The 24,964-nt window shown below is 33.6% G+C and overlaps 1 protein-coding gene and 1 long non-coding RNA gene across 4 annotated transcripts in view; one reads left to right on the top strand and one right to left on the bottom strand.

Annotated features, from left to right (window-relative positions):
• Pcdh17 (protocadherin 17) overlaps positions 1-24,964 on the top strand; it is a 93,168-nt gene that overhangs the window by 14,774 nt on the left and 53,430 nt on the right. For 2 of the 3 annotated variants that reach the window (XM_021203513.2, XM_029541513.1), the window contains exons 2-3: positions 19,505-19,563; positions 19,697-19,869. In XM_021203513.2, coding sequence (XP_021059172.1) covers positions 19,505-19,563; positions 19,697-19,869 — 232 coding nt within the window. The remainder of the gene's footprint in view (positions 1-19,504; positions 19,564-19,696; positions 19,870-24,964) is intronic. The other variant, XM_029541514.1, reaches the window with a different exon arrangement.
• LOC110325490 lies at positions 1,376-18,550 on the bottom strand. The gene is made up of 6 exons (XR_002380748.1): positions 18,531-18,550; positions 18,178-18,208; positions 14,371-14,869; positions 12,305-12,368; positions 6,495-6,599; positions 1,376-1,786 (listed from the first exon to the last, which is right to left on the bottom strand). It is a non-coding gene; the product is annotated as an uncharacterized LOC110325490 (long non-coding RNA).

The raw sequence follows: 24,964 nt of genomic DNA on the forward strand, positions 1-24,964 counted from the left end.
TCCTAAGTGTTTTTGCTGATCCGATGCAAGTTCATAGAGAAAAATAGGTGTTCAAGGGTTGCAGTTTTTATTAGCATCAATCTTTCTAAGTATTACTTCATACTATATATAGTTTTCATACATACACATGCATATGTATATAGCATTCAAAGAGACAATGTTGATTGTCATTTATTTAAATACTTTTTAGTCTTTGCTGTGACTTACACAGCATTACAACTATATCACTCAGTTGTCATATAAATTTTATAAAGCTGTCTATCAAGTCTAAGAAATCAATAATTTGCCATAACCATTTTGTTTATATTTTGAGATACTTACACACAAATACTTCCTTAAATAATTTTTAATAAGATGAAGTAATGGTTAAACTATAAATATCTATTTCTATTTATTGAGATGGAGTTTTAAGGTTCATTACATTTGTACATGATATTGGTCATGTGATAATAGTAATAGAAAATTACATTGTCATTATCAAATATATATAAAATAAACAAATTTGTCCAGAAAATTCAGAATCTGTTTGGACTATATAGCTGCTAATGTAATTTTTGTGCCTATACTAAAAAAGTACCATCTTGAGGGATATTTAACTTATAGTCGCAACCTACAGTTATTTGAATAAATAGTAAAATACTGTTAAAATTAAATTAGTTGCTCTTATGCTATTTTAAAACTTAGGTGTTATACATCTGAGTTCTATTTGCAAGGTTCATTCATATGTAAGGATAAAGGATTTGATAGAATAAAAGTTGCAAGAAAATAAAAATTTTAAATCATATTAAAAGTTCATTCAGGGATGAAGGTGTGTTTTGGTGGTAGAATAGTTCTGTATTATGCAAGGCCCTGGGTATTACCTCTAAGAATGAAGAAAAGATGTCTTGTATTTCTACTTAAGCAGAGCATGCAGGCTATAAAGTAAAGGAATAACAGAAAAATGGCCATAAATTATAATTTTTAAATGTTTATGATTAATTTACATTTTATGCAACACGAACACACACACACACACACACACACACACACACACACACACACACACTTCTTGAAAAATTAACTTTAATAGTGGTAAACCCTGCTTGAGGTGAGCCTGCAGACAGTGAACGGTCACTGCTGACATTTATGTGCCCACTCATAAACACTGAGATTCAAGTTTGTCTATTAATGCATATTTTCACATTGATGTTTTGGAAGAAAGGCACATTGACAGACATTCTGATGAATGCAGAGGATGCAGATACAGTATATGGTAGCAACCAGGATGGAAGCTTTCTTTGTTTGATGGGCATTGAAGTAGGTGTTCTGTCAAACAGTACTGACCAGACACTGGGTCTGTCATAAGTTGTACATATTTTATTCATTTCTCCCCTGTACATCTTTTCCTTGAGAGATTTTACAGATATATGCATGCTCTTTTTGAAAGACTATTGCTAAAGCATTTTCTTTATCTGCAAATTCTAAATGAATTTAAGAGCCTTGAAACTTTCTAAGAACACAAGTTTTCAAGCATTTGAGAATCATTTCACAAGATCTATAATTTCAATTTTTTTCATCTGCTTAACAACAGTAAAAACTTTTTTCAACTGTTTGAAATGGGTCTTTTAAAACACTTTTGAGGAGCACACCTGTGATCTTATTACATGGAAGTCACAGGGAAGCAGACTGTGAGATGCAGGGTAGGTTGAATTACATAACCAGACTATGTCTCAAGAAGTCAATGATTGGACATATCCTTCATTGATACAGCAGATTCCTACTGTGTCCAAGGCCCGGAATCCAATGCCTAACACAATGGAAAAAAGTAGATCATAGTGAGATAAATATAAGGAAACATTGCTTTTACCTTTTCCTGAACCCTCAAAAATATTGTCATCTTTGCCATGTTGGTCTTTTTTCTGTCTTTCTAATAGAAAGTATGTTTTAATGTATATATTAAAAGTTCCTTGTATATTTAATCTGCAGGAATAATTTCTACTTAAAATTCAGATATATGTGGTGACAAAACTTGGTGGTATTTATGGGCAAATTAATTAATTGAATTATGTTTATATCTAGAATTGACATAGTTGGCTTTTCAGTATAGTGATAAATATATATTGATTGCATTAAATAGTTTCATGTACTTCGTTTTGAAATTACACTTAAATAGACAAGAAAATTTGGACTATTATTTTAAAATAAAAATTTCTCCAATTCCTTTAAATTATAGAAATGAGTATATATATTTTAAAAACATTGATTTTTCATATGAAATAGAAAGAAACTTTGCAATATGAGTCCTTCTCTTTATCCTTCAGGCAGGAATGCACACTAAAAGATACAGTGAAGACACCCCTTCCCACCTGCCACATCTAAAATATTAGACAGTTTTTTTCAACTTTGGTTTTTAGCAAACTTTTCTGTTTACAGCTATGCATCTTGTAACCAGACTAGCATATCTACTTATAATGTAGCAAAAGGAACTTCACTTTAAATTTAGTCAAATATTCCTTTTGTTTTTGGTTGAAATTTCCCACTAAATTTTAGTATGCATGTGTGATGTTTGGCTAAATATATAGTATGCTACTGCAGATATGAAATCTCCAAGGAGACATCCATTATTTAGAAATATTGAGTCTGGGTTTAGGATTTTAGGATGGAGAATGACAGGTTGAGAGGTGGGAGAAGGAAAGAACCACTGGTTCCGTGTCCCCCTAGAAATAGGCTGGTTTTGGAAATTGGGTATTATTTCACTCGGTTAATTGCAATAACCCATCATCTTGTTAGGAAATTAAGGTACAATCAACATGGTGCATGAAAGCACTGAACATTCTATCTTTAGCTTCCATTTCACCCATCTCCTCTCAGGAAATGTCATTAGAAATTTGAGCCCATGACCTTTAGCTTCCATTTTTGACTACAGAGTCAAAGCTGGTGTTTTCACATTGAGTGTTTTAAGATAATTTGGTGAGTACTCTACTCTGCACATGTCTAACCTAATTACTCTTTAAAAAAAAAAAAACTAAAATCAAGCTTAAAGGGCTGGTGTGTACTTGACAAAGAGTCAACACAGTTGTTCAATCTTGAGTCTGGTGAAAAGCAGCTGATTTTCTACACCATTAAAGTTTCTATAAACTAGTGCCCAAGTTGCTGCTTTATGACAGGCCTCTGCTTCTCATTAATTATTCTCAGCCTCCATGGCATCCTAAATTTATGCTACACTGAAATTGCATGCTAAAGTCCATGGAAAGGAATTGGGTACCTATTTAGTAGTTCAGGTTTTTGTGAGTATTTACACATCTTTGGCACTTTTTGGCAACATAAGCATGACAGTACAGAAACATTCTTGAATCCTTTTGTATGTTCACTTAGTAGATAGGAGCATGATAAAAAAAATGTGCCTTGCATAAGAAGTGAATTATGCAAATTGGTGAAGATTTCTTGTCAACATTCATGCTCTCCTCTGCTCAGTGAAGTTCATGTATCTTGGAAAAGACTCATGATTAGACAGGTGTTTCTTCAGCCCATGAGATCACATTTCTGAAATATTTATATAGTGGCTAGCCAGATGTACACAGTTTAACCTTATAATCCTATTTCGCAGCTTTTCTAAATACTTAGAAAGTTGTTAAGTTAGAGGCTGATTGTTCTGGCAGCCCATTCCCATTAATAGGATTCAGATATTCCTTATTTACAAGCCTGTGCTGTTAATATAATCCAGTATATTAAATCACAGGGAAACAGGAGATTCTATCCAAGGGCTAATTGACATGGATGCTTTTTCTAAAGCTTTTTAATTAGTTTTTTATTGACTGCATAATATCAAGAAAACAGTGCAAATGAAAGATATAAATGTTTGGATGCCATGCTCCTACCATTTTAGTGTGAAGTAGTTATTGCTTACATATCTTGTTCTCCTATCATAATCTTGATATAAGCCACATAAGACTAGGCATCTGCTCTTTAAAATATTCCACTCAACATCCTCTCAATTGCAAAGCTTACTGTCATTTGACATGTAGAAGTATTTTAAATGCACTCATCTGGGTTTTTTAAATGAATAGAGGCAATGCAGAGTAATGTAATAATGTGTCATGATTTTCATTATGCTTATTTATTGGTTCTGCAATAATGGAAAACAAGCTTATTGTTATGCTTTTAACTTGAGCTATTATGCAGTGTGGTAGTCATACTCAGTTTTGTATTTCTGCTATCCTGTCCCCTCAAGAAAATGTGTATCAGGATTCTTAAACTTAATTAGATTACTGAATGAGCTTCATTCTTTTTTGGGGGGGATTTTCTATACTAAATGTACAGTACTTATAAACTGATTATACTTGAAACAACACATGCACTTTCAGGGAGAGGAAAACCTTATTTTTCCAACCTGTAAATGGCAAGTCCAAAAATCTCTGTTTTGAAGAAAAGGTGTTTCTATTTCTTTCAGAGAAACTTATATAAAGTGTGTGGTGAATTTTTTTTCCTAAAGATGTCTAATGCACTTCTAAGAAACTAACAAACTAAACAAACTAACAAAAAAGAATCAGTGATTTCTAAATCCATTGAGAATTGTGAGAAGTAGGGATGAGACATACATTTATGAGATTTCAGGCTCCAGATTTTTGTAGGATGATAGAGCTACTCTGCTGAGAATTTCTTCTTCCAGAGCTACATAGCTCAGTTTCAGTTACTAGCAGACTTACATGCTTAGATTTCAGCTACTCTCTCATTGGACCTGGTTCTATAAACTCTCAAGGCATTAACCTTCTTCGTGTGATTCCAGAATGTGTCTTCCTGCTCTCCCCAGGATTTGATCGAGTTTTTTAAAAGTTTTCTATCCAAAGACTTTCTTTAGGCAACAAAAAGTTACCTATCATAAAGCCCTGCTATGTGAACTCCATGAAATTATTTTCCATTATTGGAAGTTTTCAGTTTTCAAGTTTCCTTCTTTAAAAACAAAAATTGACTAAACCCACTTCTAACAAATTTCATGAGAAAACATTTCTGTAAAAATTCTATTTAAAATACAGTAATAAAAGTGTACTTTGGATATCATGAGGACTCATGACATAACTGTTGACTTAAAATAGAACACGTTTCATTTATATTTATAATTACCTATAATTTACCAATCAGACATGGTCATTGCTAACCTTTCATTGTATAAACCTACAATTTATTTTTAATTACAAAAAATCCAAATGACTCAAGTATAAGCAGATTATAATTTTTGTATGTTTTATTGATTCTGCTTATTTAGAATTGGTATTTTCCCTGCTGAGAGATTAATATGCTCATTATTGAGATACTGTACTAGTCCTTGCTGGGATGAAAACATACATAGCTGTTCTTCCAAATACATAAAATGTGATGGAGATTTAGGGCTTATCTATGGCCTAATGCAAGGATTTAGGGAAGGTATTAATTTCTACTTTGATCATGTATGTGTTTAATTGACTTTTTAACTTGTTTTTAATTTAACTTGTTTTAAATACATGATCTGAACATATAATATTAAACTGTGTTTCTCTTCCAGTTATGAGATGCAGAGACATCTTTCAATGTTGATAATGCAGTTTAATGTTGTCTCTAAAAGGGGGAATTCTGGGTCAGTCAATGGATATAATTCATTTCATCAGTTACTCTCCATAGACAGATTGTTTACAATGAAGTTCTATTCCCATGATTCCAACTTAAAAAAAAAAAAAAAGACACAGTTGCTCAGTCCAACCACAGGTGCTTTCTTGTTTTTGTTTTACTTTTCTGTTTTCTTTTAGAATATATCAACATTTTTTACTCTTTTGGTGGATATAGGAATTGAAATGAAATATGATAACTCATATTGTAAAATGCATGTTTAATACTAACTAGATATTAAATAAATATTTACACATATCATTCTGTTTATTTTTAAAAATGACAAACCATTCAGGAGTAGCTAAATCTCAAGAAAGTAATATGTAGACATTATTGATTCATAAAATATCCTCATTTTCCAGTTTTCAAATTTTAGCACCGTATAAAAAAGAATCAATAGTGCATCATATAAGGATTTTATTTCAGAACATTTAAGTGATGATTGAATTAATTTTACTAAAATAATTTATTTGCTTTCAAGTTGTCATTTTACATTCTTGAACTTTTATTTTGTCCGTTGTTTTATTTTTAAGTAAACATCTTCGCAGAGTTGGTTTTATATTTTTTTTTTTTAGAATCCATTGTTAAATTTGGATTCTAGATATTTTCAGTTTTTAAAATCAACAAATTAAATTTTTAAGTGAAAGGATGTATATTTTCTTTATACACTATTTTCTTTCCATTTTAAACAGGAAAGCACTGAGAGAATTCAGTTCATGACATGTCAAAATAATTCTAAGAAAATTAACGTCTAAAATATTTGCCCTGGGGCTAGAAAATTGTCCAGTGTATAAAATGTTTGCTGCAAAGCCTGTAGACCGAGTTCAGATGCCCAGTACCCAGGTAGGATGCCAAGTGTGACATTTAATATATACCTGAAATTCGAGTGCTATTCAGAGTGACACAGGATTCTGTTAGTTTTTGCTCCCCAGTTAAATCTAGCGGAATCACGGAGGTTCAGGTTCAGTGAATGAACTTGTCTGGAAATACAAAGCTGAGAATTATTGAGGAAGACACCCATGTTAGGCGTCTGGCTTTAACCCACAGACATACACACACTTGCACAAACAAACGTATACACATTCACTCAAAAATCAAATTTAAAAATCAAAACAAATGCACAAAACTTCAATTGAAGTCATTCATACCCATTTCCTTACATATAAATTGAAGTCCTTACCTACATCTATACAGGAAGTTTATCTGATATAACATTCAGAGTTCTTATGCTACTTACTATAGTATGTTGAAAGCATATTTGATCAAAATACCACACAGTGCAGATAATTGGTGCTATGAAGGACTACTCCTTAGTTCCTGCACCTCAAATCAATTGGGAGGAAAATTCCTCACATCATCTACACACTGTACATTGAACATTTGTCAGGTCCTCTGTAGAACACAGGTCGTTGGCTTCTTTCTCTAGCTTGCCTTTGTATAGTAGAAATATTTCCAAATGTAAAGACTCCACAAGCAGTCTATGCTTCTTATATTAATTAATCACAGAATTTTAAAGATATTTTTTATTCTTACCCAAACTGTCTCATATATGTCCACTTTTTTTATTTGTGCTTATTCAAAACATGACCATTAGAGGGGCAAAGCCATTGAGTACTGTGTAGCCTAGCACTGGAAAAGAAGGAAAACTTGATTAACAAGCATTATTTGAATAAGACTCTTAAGTCCATAAAATACAAATAGCAATGAGAAATGCAAACAAATGGAATACAATAGTAAGTGTACCACACATAAAAGTCACATGTGTCATGTATGACATGAGTAGAAATTTTGACTCAAAAGAAATTTGATTCACATTGTTTGTAGTCCACAGATACTATCTTCCCCCNCCAAAAAAAAAAAAAATGATCATGTTCCTCTTGTCTCTTTAGGTGAGATTAGCAGGAAATACTGGACTGGGACGGATTGCCTTACATACAGTATTCAAGACATACAGTATTCAAGGATCTGTGTTCTACCCTGGTTCTGACAAATGTTCAATGTACAGTATGTAGATGATCATATCAATCAGGGAAGGAAACACAGCCTTAAAATAACACACTACGGATAGGAGATTGTGAGTTCTTTGAAGTAACAGAGCTGAGATCAGTGTCACTGGGGGAAAAAATTATGAAAACCCAGTTACTTACTCTTATCATAAGAGTTCTCTAGAGGAATTTGCAATATACTTCAGGAAGCCTTGTGTGTGTCTAAGTGCATTTCATTTTCAGGTGTTCCCAGGGTGGTACTGTTTGTGCAGTTTTAAGTACTTTGGAATTGAACATAAACATGCTACAAATATCCTAACACTGGGCTCCACTTTAAAAAAGTATGAGCAATGTTTTTTTTTGCTTTATGTTTTCAGTCAAGTGCTTTTCAAATGTACACACTATGATCAATGTCTATGTGTTACAGAGGAAAAAAAAGGTTACTTAGTTTTGCTTTTCTAAGTTATAACCTAATTAAAAAATAGTTCAAATAAAAGCATTTCTTATTTTCAAGTACAGAAAGGAATGGTAAATGTTTTAATCATGTCTTTAAAATTGGGATATATCTAAGACATGTTTTTCCGTAAAGGCTAGATGATTAACACTTTAGGGTGTGTGATTAATAAAGTTTTTCTGTAGTAATTCTCAGTTCTGGGCCTGAAACACAAAGATAGCCATGGGCAGCTTGGGAATATGGAAAGTGCAAGATTCAAATAGAATTTTCTTTTAACTATGGAAAAAGAAAAAAAAACTTGCAGCTGAAGGGGGCTGCAACCCTGTAGGTGGAACAACAATATGAACTAACCAGTACACCCTGAGCTTGTGTCTCTAGCTGCATATGTAGCAGAAGATGGACTAATCAGCCATCACTGGGAAGAGAGGCCCCTTGGTCTTGCAAACTTTATATGACCCAGCACAAGGGAAGGCCTGGGCCNAGATGGACTAATCAGCCATCACTGGGAAGAGAGGCCCCTTGGTCTTGCAAACTTTATATGACCCAGCACAAGGGAAGGCCTGGGCCGAGTAGTGGGAGTGGGTGGGTAGGGGAGCAGGGGTGGGGGGGTATAGGGAACTTTCAGGATAGCATTTGAAATGTAAATAAAGAAAATAATAATAATAAAAAAAATAAAATAGAAAAAAAAGAATTTTCTTTTAACTATGGAAAAAGAAAAAAGACTTATGTAAGGCAGTAATGACTCAGCAGAGTTGGGGTTTTGTTTGTTTGTTTGTTTTTAGTTATCTGTGTGTAAATAAATGATGCCATATCCGTTTCAAACTATTTCCAAAAAAAGTGAAACTAGCTGTTTACAATTCCAAACTAGCATTTGAAGGATCTGAGCTAATGTATCCTTAAGTGACTGTCATCATGTCAGGTCAGTTCTTCCCTTAGTGGAAGAAATTTCTTAGAGTTAAAATCACTGATCCAAGTAAAAACGCACTTTTTTTCTGGACTCGACATTCAAGTGACACTGTGATAAAGAGGAGAGATACTAAAATTCACTTTTGTTCCTTAGTTAAGAATATCAATATCATTAAAGGACCTTTGTATGATTTTAATTTCACATATAACTACTGAACAAGAGGAGACTATTCCTTTTGAATCATACATATATTTACTATTATGCTTCATAAAAATTATATCCTAGTAATCTAACCTGTGAATACTTAACAGTCTGTTCAAATCTGGAAATATTTCTTGTTTTGTCATATTCCTTTCAGAAAAACAGTCCACAATTACTTGTAAATTTTCTCGTCCGTTTTCACAATTGGTTTTTAAATTACCCTTTAAACCAAATGAAATCTAATTTTTGGATTGACCTTTTGGAAATTCAAAATTCTGTATCATATGTGGTCCATATGATGGGTTGGCTAACTTGTTTATTCTTAGTAATAATTAATTCCTCATGCCTATGGAGGGAAGGACTAAAATTAGTAATCCATATACCAATTTCACATTGAATCTCCTCACTTTCTTTTCTTTTTTGTTTAAATAAGAGTTAGAATTGACCTGTGATGGTGATAGCATGAGTTAGTCATTCAAAGTCACAAAGAAAATAGAATTCTTCCTCTTACTTTCTGCTCTTGTCTATAAAACGCACCCACATCAAAGCTATAATTGACATTATCTTTTGAGTGATGAATTTTTATTATGAGTCACGAGACCACTGAAATGTATTTAATAAAAAAAAATCATTGCATTCTTAGCATTTTTAACTTCAGTACTGTGACAAAAATGAGCTGATGAAACTGGCTCTCCTTTTTAGTTGTATTTATTCCTCGGGAATTTTATATAATGATTGGTTAAACATAATGTTTTAAACTTCTCTTGTATCTATAAGGTAAGTATTTAGAAATGCCTGCTTGGCAATTTATTTCAGTATAATGCTGATAAGTAATCATAAGTTTAAGCCTAAAGAATGCATTTGGATATTTGGGAATAAATTCTCATTATAGTCCTTTTTTGTTACAAGTCAAAGGAAAAAAATCTTGTTATTAGAATTATTATATATGTATATATATATTCACTATTTAAAATAATTTAATGTGTAAGTATAGAAAGATAACAGCACAGGCACTCTGAAAAGTTTTTAGGGATGATAATAATCCTAACTTGCTTAGTATATAATAGTAATTTTAAAGAGCCCTTTAAGGCAAGTTCGATTAATTTCTCATTAACTTATTTCTAAAATTATTGAGATGGCTTATTATTATCCATTCTGATCTGAGAGAGGCAGCACAGATCAGGGTAGCCACGAAAAGGCCCTGCCAACTGTCACTGCTTGGAAATGAATTGGGTAGGTGACAGGCAACTCAGTGGCAGTCCCTTAGCAGCAGTCTCTCTGTTTCAAATGAATGCGGACAATAACTCTAGTGTGTCTGTGCTGGCAACTGAAATGAATGAGTAATAACCAGTCAATATTTCCTATGATTTCTATTTTCTAGATTCTAATGTAAGACAGAGCACTCCTTATCCACCACTGCCAAATGTACAAAAATACTCCAGAAACAGACATTCAAATTCAGTGACATAGGATTTCAAAGCATCTCCATAATGCCTAGGTGAATTAGACTTCTAAAAGCAGAGTTGAATCTATAATTTAATTCATAAAAATGTTTCCTGCCAAAAATCCTTAAATAAAACTCTGCTTATAAGGGAATGCATCTATCAGAAGATTCAGTGTTCCCAGTGGTGATAAGTAAAAATTATTACTAGTTTACCTCCCTCACTTTTCTCTTCCTGTCTACATACACTGGTGTGTAGGAAAGAAACGTTTTCAGAATTGTAGTGTCTTTCTACTGGCTACATATGAGGTTTGAGTTCTCAGTCCTGAAAGTTCAGTTGTAGAGAACCCAGGTTGGGTATCACTTCCAGAGGAAACTACCCTCCGGACCTCTTTATAGAGATGGAGAGGAAGCTGGCAGGGAAGAAACCAGTCTCTGGAGATAAAACGTCTGCCTAAGAGATAACAAAAGGCAGAACAGGAAGAACTCTGAGCTCCCAGGGCCACCTATGCAGCAACTTAGAAGGAAGAAGACTGGCTCTAGAGGCTGAGTGTGTTGGATGGAAATGGGAGGGTTAGAAAAGCAGCTGCTAAGTATGATTCTATTTCTCCCATAAGTCGTCCAATAGTGGCAGACACTACACCACTGCAGAAGGGCATGCACATCTAGCATTTAGGGACATATCGGTGCTTCTGGGTTTCACAACTCAATGCAGCAAACACATTCATGGAATAAATTGCATCCTCTGCCTTGTGTCTGTCACTAGATAACAAAATAACACTTAGCTTTTGATTGTCTCAATTTTTCCCTTGTCAAGGATGATTTCCTTAAAGATTTATAAATTGCATAATTAAATTCTGGCACCTTAGTTATTAAAGTTATCAGTGTCATTTATAGAACAGTTAACATTTGCAGAGGATTTTAGCATAGCACCATATCACCTTAAAGTAGTCTAAGTCATTCTCATTGGGCGTTAGATGAAATGTTTTTTATTTACAGGGTAGATATAGCAATTCCTGTTTTCTTACTTTAATCTTGAGCAACACAGGCTTTTTCTCAACATGGCAAGAATATCCTGTGTTTTATTATTCCTTTTGTAATAGAACACAAATGTCTAGTATACCATACTTGTATAAAATGTATTATTCTGAAAACCAGAGATAAATGTAGTTATTGCCATACTTCATGCACTTTAGAAATTCCAAAGCCATAGGTGCTGTCATATAACTTTATAAGTAGTGGCTTAAAATGATGTTGCCTACTTCAGCAAAGTAGAAAGAACCAAACCATATATTCCGTCGAAGGCAAAACTATCAGAAGAAAAGTCTGTTTGAAAGGGCTTAAAATGAATTATTTCCCTCTTAACATTCCCTGGTGTTTAGTCTGCTGCAGAAAGAATGCTTGTTAGAAGTGTGGGAAGCAATGCCTTTGAATTAAAGGAAGCATCCAACTTGCTTTGTTTTCAAGCCCCTGGCATCAATGTGTACAATCAACCTCATGTCCCCAACTCAAAGAAATTTTTCTTCTTTCTTGTGTCTGCATCCTGAACATCTAAATTTACTATACCTGTAGCAGGATTTAAGAGTGTGTTAGAGCCAAAGACTCTTAGACAAATGTTTGCTCTATGCTCCATCTACTCCCAATTAGTTTATGAAATAAGTTGATTTCTTTATCATGTTTATAACATAAACACCTACTTTTGTTTTCATTCAATATATTCTTCCTCTTCTTTATCCAGAGATCAAAATGGGTGGTCATCTCCTGTGTGTGGATCAGAACACAGAAGGCAGTAGAGATGTCAGTCTTTTCCAGGAATTAATAAGTAAAACCCAATTCCATTCAATTTGTAGAAGGGGTCCTTGTATGTACAAACATGGTCATTTTTAAAGTTTATACAGGGGACACCTTTGAACTAGGTCAGCACAAACCAATTCAAAAACAAAGCCTTGAGGCGCATTGCTGCATAGCAGGTATACTAACCAGGACACTAGCGTTATTCTAAGACTGGAAACAAAGATCAAAGATCAATGGAGCAAAAGAAACTGCTAAGAAGTCAGCGTGCACAAATATGGCCAATTGATTTTTGACAAAAATGAAAAATCAATTCAATAGTAAATCAGTGGAAATGAACTATGATCAACACTTCACAGTTGATACACAAACATGCACACTTGCACATAGGTACATATATGCCTGCATGCCTGCCACACACACTCCATAGTGAATGATTGTACAGTTGCACATTTTGAATAAGTATTCTCTTTATAAGCATCTTTATAAACATATTCTCTTTTTAAGTTATAAGCTCTCTCTCTCTCTCTCTCTCTCTCTCTCTCTCTCTCTCTCTCTCTCTGTCTTTCTGTGTGTGTGTCTCCGTGTGTGTATCATTATCTATATGCAAAACACTAAACTATAAAGGTTTAGAAAAAACACCTTTATGAATTGTGACTAGGTAGAACTTTCATACACAACCACAAAGCAAGATCCAAAGGGGGGGGGGGAAACATTGTTATATTATAATTGTTAGTCTTGCTGATAACAGTTGACAAGATTTAAAGGTAGTCCACTCCTTTGGAGGATACTTTGTATTAAAATGGACTCTCAAAATTAAAAGACAAGATAACAAAAAGATTTGGACAATCCATTCATCATATCGTATTAGTGACCTATACTTCCATGAAAAAAGTACACACTCTAATTAGCAACAAGGGACTCGTTAATCATTACTACCTGTCCACTTTAATAAACAAAACATTTAACAGTAATAATACCATGGATATGCGCAAAAATATTTTACACTTTTTTTGAGAATATAAAATTATATAGCTATTCTGGAGGAAATGGTAATTTCTTATGAACTTAAATATATTTTTTATGTGTCACAATTTTTGCTTCCAGAATTTCCACTCAAAGATTAATATTACAGTCACAAAAATTTGAATGTGAATATTTATAGAAACTTCTTTTCCCAAACAGAAATCAACCTAGATATCGTTCAGGTAAATAAAAAGCTAGATGCATGTAAAATGCACATAGACAAGTTTGTGTTTGTGTTGTAGTAAAGGAACAAATTGCAGGAATGAGTACCTTCTCTTCTTTCCCTATATTTGCCCTAAGAACTCATATTATAGCCAGCAAGTTTATCTGAGCTATCTTGCCATGAGGAAATATTTGTTAGTGATAAATGTACTACTAAAACAGTAACTTGGGTTGAACTAAAAAACTAGTTTCCCCAAATTGAAAATGATTTATTCCAATTGCAAGATGTTTCAGTTATATATAGTATATAATTATGACAGAGGAGAAATCAGTAGCTGTTATGTGTTAAAGGTTAGTAGTGGTTTACCAGAGAGAATGAGAGGGAAATAGACTAGTTCACAACTTGCTTACTGTATACTGCTTGTTGCAACAAACTCCAAATGCTAAAGAATTCATAGAACTCTATGTCCCTTCCAATATTCATATTACTGTATACTAAGAAAAAAACTAAGTGATAGTTGCCAAAGCATATCTAGCCTAATCATTTGGATATAGTGTGTGCTGAGACCACTTCTGTCTCCATAGCAAGTGATTATACAATTGCACATTATTTGAGTAAGTATTCTCAGTACAGAGTGTTTCCTCATTTGTCTTTTAAAAAGAAACTGAGTCAAATACTAAAATCTATGTGGAAAAGTTTATATTCATTTGAGTGGAAGGCAAGTGTGAGACATAAAGATTGATTTAACAATATCAGCAAATTCAACAGCTCTAAGATACTTACCTCAAGTCCCAGTAAATGGGCAGTGTCCATCTTAATGTTGAAAAGAGATATGGCTAAAAATGGAATAGTGGGAGCCCTCTTAGGAAAGAATACATTGTTTCAGGTGAAAAACGCCATATGGAGTTGTTTCTATATTTTGAAATAATTTAATAACATATGTTTGAAAAGCTTTAAAAGATTACTTATGTAAATGATCATCATTTGAGGTATTTTTTACATAGAGAATTTTGTCAGAATAATTCGCAAGTGTGATAGTAGGTTCAGGATAATACTGTCCAGAATGCATGATTTAAAATTTCCACTGTAACTTTTGATAATTTTAAATCCTATTTGTAACACACCAATATTTGAGAAAGTGAAATTTGTATAAAACTTTAAATTATTCTTGCATTTCATCCCTTGTAGGATGAGAAAAATAAAGACTCCACCAACAGAGTGTAGCTTGTAGTAAATGTTTTTAAAAAAAAAAAAGTCAGGATACTAGACTTCACGTATGCCCCTGCAAAAGAAAGGGAGATTATGTGAGCTTTGGCAAGCTGGATTCTATAGAAAGGTCTTCATCATCATGCACACCACTTAAGCAAATGTTGCTGGGATGAAATCTGTGGTTATTGTAATTGGACCCTGGCGATTAAATGTAAAACAGTATTTGCCATGCTTCACTAGCTACAGCACCCACCATCCACTATGAGGTAGCCTTTTAGAAGAGGATGATTTAGACAGTCCAGGGAACCCCATCATGTCTAAGGACCTCTTGAGGGGATATGGTTGACATGGACTGGGAACGACTGGTATTTATTGATGTCCTTCCTCTTTTCTTTACCAGATGGAAGATGGTGAACCTGATTCCATCCCTCAGATCACAGGATAAGTTCATGTCATTAGTACATATGTATGTCAGATCATAGTTTGTACAAAAATCTAGCCTTCAACAACCTATAAAAAAACAATACCTAAAATTGGAAAAAGAATATCATAGTTATAATGTACGTGGAAAATAAAACTGATATTGGGCCAAATATCAAATAATTTAATAAGAACCTTATAAAATGTAAAAAAAATTTCAGAAAGAATGCAGAAAACAGAGTGAAACTGAGTTTCTACATAAATTTTCATTTCTATCTTCCATTTCCCACCTGAAGGAGAAAAAGAGATACAAAGAGAATTCAATGGGATATTATAAAATGATTTTTTGAAGTTAAAAATTACCTCAGTTGGGAGCTGGAGAGATTGCTCAGTAGTTAAGTAAACTAGCTGGAGAACTGAGATTTGATACTCAACACCCATGCCATGACTTATAGCCATCTGTAACTCCAGTTTCAGGGAACACAATGCTCTCCTTTGACCTCTATAGGCACTAGGTATGCATATAGTGTGCATACATACGTGTAGGCAAAACACTCATATATACAATGTAATATAACACATGAGAAGGTTTCCCATTGTAGATGTTTGCTCATTTGTCTATGTAGATCTGGGATTTAGATCATCACATTTTATCTATTTACAAGTTTAATCATTTCATGTGCCTTACTAAACTTACTAAACTTACTAAACTTGGTAGGCCTTCTAGTTCAGTGACAAAGAGGAGATGTGAATTTGGATCTCCTTGCCTGGGAGAAAACCTTGCAAACTCTCACCATTTTATATGTGTGCCTATACATAATATATGATATATTCATATTTCATATCCACTTAGGAACACAGCATATGTTATTTCATTATTTTATTATAATTGGTAATTTTGTAACTTTATATTATAATAATATATTTGTTAATTCATATATGCATAATATTATTATTAAATTGATGATACGTTATATTTTCATGATTACTCAATTAGTACAATTGAGCAATTTATTCCACATTTACTGAAAATTTCTAGAGTTGATATAGATAATTTGGCATTTTCAGAATATCCATTTACTCTATTTTGATAACATAAAATCTTGTCTCCCTGATTTTATGATCGACCTAATCTTTACATCTTAGGTGCATGTAAATGACATAACATTTATTTCACACATAAACTTTACTCATTTTAGCCAACATGGTTTAGTCTAACTGTATACATTTTTTAGCCTTCTCAGTTATGTGTTGTTTTTTTTGAAAGTATGATTCGAGCTTCATAATTTTACTAGGATAGCATGTTGTCTCAGAAAGTGGTATATCTTGGGAACAGCTTATTATTGCTGATGATATAAATATTTTTGTGAACCTGATTTACTAATGCCATATGCTTTGATGAGTATTGGTGAAGAACTAAAGGAAGAATATTATCAAAGAAGACTATTATATTCTGCAAAACTTAATCATCTTAAGTGTTAGCTTGCTTACGTGTGTTGGTCTGTTTGCTTGTGCCAAAAAAAGACTTTCTGAGTGTTTATTGTTTCTAACAAATAAAATAGCCAAACCCTAACAGAAAGGCCAAATCATATTTAGTTCTGTGTTATTTCAGATCTGTTCTGTTATGAGGAAATATGCTCTGTAGAAAGCTAAAGAGTTGTAAAGGTCCGAAACCACATTTTATTCTCTTCCAAGATTTAAAACTTAAGCATCATCTCTGTACAAACCAAAATTCAAAACCTAAAGTGCAGTAGCTAGGTTAAATAAATGATGCTGATAGTACTGAATTTCTTTTACATTTTTTCTTTTCCATGAATCTAGTACCTATTTCATAGTTGGATAATGTTGAATGAATTTTTGGACCTCTCCGAGCACAGATAGTGAGAATTTTGCTGTTTATATTAAAACTGTATACTTTTTAGAGTGAATTAGTTGTGTGTTTGTAATGAGCCAAGTGGCTACTCTGCACAGTTGCAACTTTAACCAGTAAGTACAGACATCCTTAAACCTTGACACTGTGTTACTGATAAAGTCGTAAGCTTTTATATTTGTAGTTTTTAAAGCTCTGGGATCGTAAACCATACTTTCTTTGTCTTGTGTTTCTTTACACTCCCTCTATCCTTCTCTTTCATAGATATTTTTGTTTTGTTTTTCTTTTCTCTGTATTTTTCTCTAGCTTGACCCTCTGCTTTTAACTTTCTTCTTGTTCTCACCAAATGACTTTTTCCTCCCCCTTTCTTTTGTTTCTCTACCTTCCTCAAAACAATTGTAGATAGCAGTACTGATGTGATGTTCACAATTATGGATGCATGTATTTATGAACACACATTCTTTTACAATCCTTTGTTCAAAGGGAGAATGTACTTTACTAATATGCATAAATTTCTGGAAACTGTTCTTAGGATGAGAGAAGTTTCTTCAGTCCTTCTCCTATGCCTCACTGAACACAGCACTTAAGAAGTTTCACCTAATCAATACCCTTGAAGGCCTTATACTATCTACAGTCACGTTGATGTTTTCTATCTTCCGGTTTTCCTTTACTTCTTTACTGTCTTGTTAACACACTGTACTCTTTTTTTCCCCTAAACTTGTCCAAAATATTTAAATATGGCTCTTTCCTGGCAGTAATAAAGAACTTGATACAGATTTTTAACCACCACAAATAACAAGATACATTTTATCAAGTTTGCAGAATTGCTAAGTTTGTAGGGACTTTTAGAATTAGGCAGGACTTTGGTAGCATTGTGACATCTATTTATTTGGCATTAGTCATCTTACTGGAAGTCACAGATTTCCTTGAAGTTGTTAGTGTGTCATTTTGGGAATAAAAAGAAGCTTCACCAAATTCAGGTTGAGGTAAATGAGGATGCCTCAGTGACTCCAGGCTCAGGTACAGGATGGTGAAGACACCAACTGTTCAATACAATTTGGTACAACTTGAATTCATACTGCTCAGCTAACCTTGCATGTGGCTTGATAAAGGGCATTGAATCTACATAGAAAGAAAAAAAGTTTACCAATTAAAAAATTATATATTTTTATCATCTCAGTCTTTTAACAGACAAGGAGATCTATATAATATTTTCATCATTTTTCAATATATTTTCAACTTACTCTTTCAATATATTTTCATATATTTTAATATTCCAAAATACTTTCAATATTTTCCTAAACCCATTTTATTTTTTTCCAGCAACACTTCACAAATCCAAATAAATGTAATTATTAAATAGGAAGCAAAAAAAACAAGCCCTACTTTTAAAAATTAACCTTACTTATAAAGAAAGCATATATTTCACTGCAATAAGCCTTACCTTGGCCTGCTTCTTCCATGGCTACACGCTTCATGTGTCTGATACTTGTATGCTGAATGGTCTTGTACTTCCCCATTGCTGCTCCAGTGCATAATAGCATGATATGAAGAAATGCAGAAAACAAGAGAAGCATTGTCACCAAGTCAGCTGCACGAAGAAGTAACGTGTGTGAATGTACAGTATAGGGAGATCTATGAAAGATCCAGTCTATTTCTCCCAAAAGACTCTGTTCCATGATACAAGGAGAATTCAGTTCTTGTTGGCAGAACTCCATGTCAGTTTGGAAGCAGTAAAAACGACAAGGCCCGCTTTTTAACGTCTTTACTTTTAATACTTAAGTAACTTTCAAAAATTTTATTTCACTCCAGAAAGTAGTACCCATTTCCATTAAGTTGTTTGATAGTAGACTTTATAGTTAGAATGTAGTTTAGAATGAATTAAAAGTGAATCCTGCCATTTATGATTTGCTTATATCTATCCATTCCTAGTAAAATTTTGAGGGAAGTCCATCAATCTTTTAACTGAGTAGACGACTTTACATGTTATTACATGAGGAAGGGCATAGAGTCCCAGCAGATGATGCAATTATGTATAGAAATGAGTGTTTTCAAATAAATGCACACTTTAATACGAAGAAATTAGGTCATTTTCCCACTCCTCCCACAAATATTCAATCTTAATATCTGCATAAAGAAACACCACTGATAGCGTTATCCATCCTGGAACTAATGGATAATGCCAGTTTTGACAGGCTCATTGTTTACTTTAACAGGTAATTTGTGGACCGGAATCATTTAATTGTTCTGAGTACATAATTACATATCAGCAATTTCCAATTTAATTAAAATGTACAAATCTGAAGATTAAGAGAAATTTTGAATTATTAATCATTTTTCCACTAGGAAATCTTGTTGCTCTGCAGGAGATTTGTCCAGTGTACAACTATACGTATTTTTTTTCCTTCTCTTTCACAGACAGACAATTTTCCCGCAGAGCCCAATTACATGGGCAGCAGGCAGCAGTTTGTTCAAAGGTAAGGCCTATTAAATAACTTTCTCGGCTTCCCCATTTGCATTCGTGTCAAAATTGCTTTGCAAGAGACTACACTCCAGGTTAAGACTGGTAGAGACAACACCCTCTCCTCTTTTTCTTCATGTGTATTTCAGTAGCTCCACGTTTAAGGACCCAGAAAGAGCCAGCCTGAGAGACAGTGGGCACGGGGACAGCGATCAGGCGGACAGTGACCAAGACACTAACAAAGGCTCCTGCTGTGACATGTCGGTTAGGGAGGCACTCAAGATGAAAACTACTTCAACTAAAAGTCAGCCACTCGAACAAGGTGAGTGACGTCATCCCGTGCTTACTGAGTGCAAAGTCATATTCCTAAATTTCTCAGGACTACCAATGCTGTTCGCACAGTGGACTAGCCCGTTGATAATAGATCAGAGAAAGTGCAAAGCTATACATGATCCTAGACAAGAAAAGCTTTTCTGTCTCACACTCATAATTGATAGTGACCTTGAAGCTTCTTAAAATAGGAACTTGATTCTACTCTGGAGGTTCTGACTTTATGTAAAGTGTCCTAACCTTGCCTAATTTGGGTTTGACTAACAAGGAAAATTTGACATGCACCAGTTTGATATTTAAGAACATGATGCCATCATTTATATTACAAAGTTGGAAAACAATTTTAGACAACAACTTGATACAGATTTTATACTTCTTATCCATGTTGTTTTATTCTTAGCTTTGATTGTAGTGTCAAAATAGATGTTTACATTTGCAATAATAGCTAAGACAGATTCAGCTGCTCTGGGTTTGCAACAGTGTGTTCTCATAGATACCAAATAAACAAGAGCTTCTTTACAGTGACGCATGAGAAAGAAATATAAGGTACTGTGTGCATGGGTTACACTTCTGAAAGTTATTTTTAGTACATTTGGTATAACTTCATGTTACTTTTGATGTTTTAGTTATTTTAATCACTGTGAGATATTCACTAATGATTTCTTCAGAGACAACTAAGATTCTTTCCAGTGTAACACAATAAAGAGATTTTAATGCTGTTTTACATAAAATAAAAAGAAAATTGTCATCAATCAAATTTTATTAATAAATATATGATAATTAGATTGCTTAAATATTGTCTTCATGATATCAGTAGTATATATGTGTATACAACATATACTCTTGTAGATTGCTTCCGATGAAAGATCACATTTAAACTAAGGGTATTTAGCTTCACAGTTAGTTAGTGATGGTTCTAAAATACGTTTTGCTGCTTTGGAGTATATGAACTTAGGGAGTTTTCAAATCATATTGAAACTTCACTAGAAACATGCATTCACCTACATGTCAAAATGTCTATGCCTATATCTTTAGATGTACTGCAAACAAAAGGAATTTTATATTCATTATCAAATAATAAATATATGTTCACATTAAAATTTATATTATATAGAAGGATGACCTTACATAAATCCTTGTTTGTATAACAAGGTTTAGACAAATGACTCTTTCTGTATTTTACCATAAAAGCTTTCTAGGTAGTGAGACAACTCTGTTTTAACTTATTCTCAGCAGAAACAAATGGAATCCTTCTCTAGTATGCACACTTCCTGTAGCCTTGGATCGTTACTTGAAGAGACTTAAATGGTCTTGGGGAAGTGTTGCTCTATGATTTATATAAGCCTTTTAGGCACATTTTACTACTGGATCTCATTATATGGATACATAGCACAAATCTTGCCCATTTATGGGAGTTTGATAGATAAGGAGACCAAGAGGTAACACAATGAATATACAGTCAGTGAAGTTTGTATATGATGTATGTTGTGACATCTTCTTTAAATAATGAATTACAGAAAAAAAACAAAAACAAAAACAAAAAACTAAAAGCTCCTCTAAACATTCACTGCAATACTGCAACTCCCTTCTATCTACTAAGCTATAGCAGTAGTGTATTTGCATATTTATCCTATAGAAAAAGAAATGTCTAGCTGATTGTGCTTGAAAATATAAATTATAGTAAAACACTGAGTCTTCAATTTCTCTATCAAAAGATATTATCTTAGGAAAGAGGCTATTCTTAAAAGGTCAAAGTTATTGTATACTTCAATTAACATTACTCATGAAAAAAATTGCTAATTTAAAGGTCCCCAATAGAAATGCCTCCTGTAAAGTAAATAATTTATACACACTAGTGTGAAATAAACAAAAAGGTTCTTATGAAGCTGAAAGGTAGACTGAGGGAATCCATGGTTCATACCAGAAAGAATATGAACTTCCATTTTTTAAAAGGAAGATTAGCTTTAACATTTACTTTATTTCCAGACCCATTCATTTTTTTATTGATTACTTTAGTAATATTTATTTTAATATAACTGCTTTGAAGACATCAAATTAAATTGGACCTGAATGGTGCCTTTACATAACCACAGGTAATTAGTATAGTTGTCATCTCTCTCTTTTTATCATCTCTCTCATCTCTACCTTATCTGTCTGACTGTCTTTCTTCTGTATATGTATGTCTGTTTTTCTTTCTGGCTATCTAGGTCCACAGAACAGCAGTAGAATTTGCTAGGTTCTTACTACTAAGTAAGAAAGAGGAAATTATATTAGAACATTAACCAGTCTAACCTCAAATCTCTAAAACATGTCCCCTTTTTGACACAAGAAAGCAAAGGTTATTAAAATGTATTCATTTTTTTTAAACAGGCTGAAGTTTAATAGTAGAAATATACCTGAGCAAAATGTGCATTTTCTATAAATTTTGTCTCTAAATGGGAGGTTTTGTTCCTGGGGCCATTTCAATTCTCTTTGGTTACTGTGGTGAACTATCAAGGCACCATTAATGATTAAGTTAATACCCGAGTTGATGTTTGCCAAGCTGGAGAAGAAAATCAAAGTACCTCGTCTGCACCATTTCAGCACGAATCACTGTACTTAGTTAAGGTTTATCCATTTCATCCTATGCATTTAACTTTTAAAACATTTATAAACAGGTAAGCATCATTCTCCTCCCATTTAATGGAGGTTTGTATTTTAGTGCATGACAGTCATAAGTAGTGAAGGCAGCATTTGGAATAAAATACTATAGAACTCAGCAATATGAAAAATAGGCTTTCAGAGCCTGCTGTTCAATCCTTGTTTTATACAAGGTACATGATGAGCAGGTTATTCAGAAGACATTGGAAATATAGAGCATGTATATAGCATGTATATAGCTAATTTGGGTCAATATATTCTGATAATTTAATCATTAGAGGAAGTGCCACACACGTGGGTAAGCATGTGCAGAAGACAACTTTCTTTACTGCTGATGACAACCATGCAAGTAATGAAGTCACGTTTATTTTCAGTACATCCAACAATTTCCAAAGAAAACAAAATCATTCTTCATTCTTCCAGTAGTATTTTCTATGATAATAATGTTCTTTTTGAGAAAACAGAAACACCCTGAGATTTTGTTTTTTTTGGCTTAAATGCCACTTTCATCTCCATCTTGGTGTCATTAATTTTTTCATCCATTTGTTCTGCTTCTGATAGTTCTGCATTTTTGCTTCCATCAGCTTAATAGTACCAAATACAGAGCACTAGTATGAATTGCCCATTATTTTAACAAAAAATACTTGAAAGGATTCAGCAGCTAATTGAAGGTGTGATGTACTGTACTGGAGCCGAAGATAGCTTTAAGGATTTTATGTTAATAAAACCTCTAGAAGAAATAAGCTATTTTTGTTTCTTTTACTGTGTTGAAAAAAATCCTAAAGATTGTACTTAAGTTTATTTTATTTTGACTACATTTTGTAACCTCTTTCTGACTTTGTTTAATATATTTTCAATATGTCCCTTTAACATTTATCGAATAATACAGTTCCATAATTTGATGGATGCATAAACAGATGATAGACAGATGAGCAATTAGAAAGCCATATACCAAGCTTGAATAAATTTAATAGCATGTGTATTTTGTAAGAAAAGTAAATATTTTTATAATATTCAATAAAGTATTTTATGAAGAATGATCAGAAATTGATCAAAACATAATTTGCTTCATTTTTACTTTCATTGATTAATATTTTAGATAATAAATTACTTACATCAAGAGTCAACAAAATATATACAATGCTTTTTATTTTGTTTCTTATATAAAGAAAAATCACATACAGTTTTATTAAGAATAAAGCTCTCTTAAGAGCTTTTGAAGCTAACTTAGATTTATGGTCGAGCATGTTATCCATACTTCAACTTCCTTATAGAAGTCTTTCACCTTTGAGTTTCTTTTCAGTAGAAATCCTATAAATGACTTTAATGTTAACAATGAGATTATCACCCCAAATGATTTATAAATATTACCTAAAAGAGTCATTTTGATCTATTTCTAAATAGCAAAGGGATGCTCTCTTAAACACTTGCCAGCCACCTGCATGCCTGATACAAGATTTGAATTTTCCAGAGATAGAGTACTCATGATTTCTCCATGATTTTCTGAAGTCAACTCAGTAGAAGCTAATAGAAGACATTTTTACATTGGCCTCTTCCTGGCAGCCTCCAAAAGAGGTGGCAGGGTCCAGTCATGTGATCTAAGACCTGTGATAGGAGTCCATTCTAGTCTGCAGAATTTCTGGTAACTTGTCTTTATTTTATGGCTTTCCAGTTTGGTTGAGAGTGGTCTCCAACCTTTCAAATCACCTACCCTAATTTTCCTTCCTTCCTTCCTTCCTTCTTCTTCCTCCTCCTCTTCCTCCTCCTCCTCCTCCTCCCCCTCCTCCTCTTCTTTCTCCTCCTTATCCTCCTGCTTCTCCTCCTCCTTCTTCTTAATAAGGACAACATTTAATTGGGGCTGGCTTATAGGCTCAGAGGTTCAGTCCATTATCATCAAGACAGTTACATGGCAGCATCCAGGCAGGCATGGTACAGGCATTGCTGAGATTTCTACATCTTCATTCAATGGCTCCTAGTAGAAGACTAGCTTCCAGACAGCTAGGGTGAGGGTCTTAAAGCTCACACCCAGAGTGACACACCTACTCCAACTAGGTCACACCTCCTAATATTGCCACTCCCTGGGTCAAGCATATTCAAACCAAGACACTGTTTTAACACTTCTCCACCCTTTAAGCTTTAAACTCTGTGTTCTTGGCGAGTGGATGGAGGGAAGAACTGGCTCAAGAACTGCACAGCTGGTCCATCCACGTAGACACTGTCATTCTTAGGTCTGCCTCTTGTAGATTTAGCCCAATTTTTCTCTTGGCCTTGGTTTCTCCTTTGGAAAATTGACAAAAACCTTGGCCTACATGCTAGAGATGGAATGTTTGTGTCCCTCTTCTCCCTACCCCAACCAAATTCATACTGACTCTCAAAGCAATGACATTTGAAGATAGGACCTTTGGGAGATGACCAAGGTTAGATGCGACAACAAGGATAGAACCTTC

The sequence above is a fragment of the Mus pahari genome, chromosome 8 (genome assembly GCF_900095145.1).
Source record: "Mus pahari chromosome 8, PAHARI_EIJ_v1.1, whole genome shotgun sequence".
NCBI classification, from domain to species: Eukaryota; Metazoa; Chordata; class Mammalia; order Rodentia; family Muridae; genus Mus; species Mus pahari.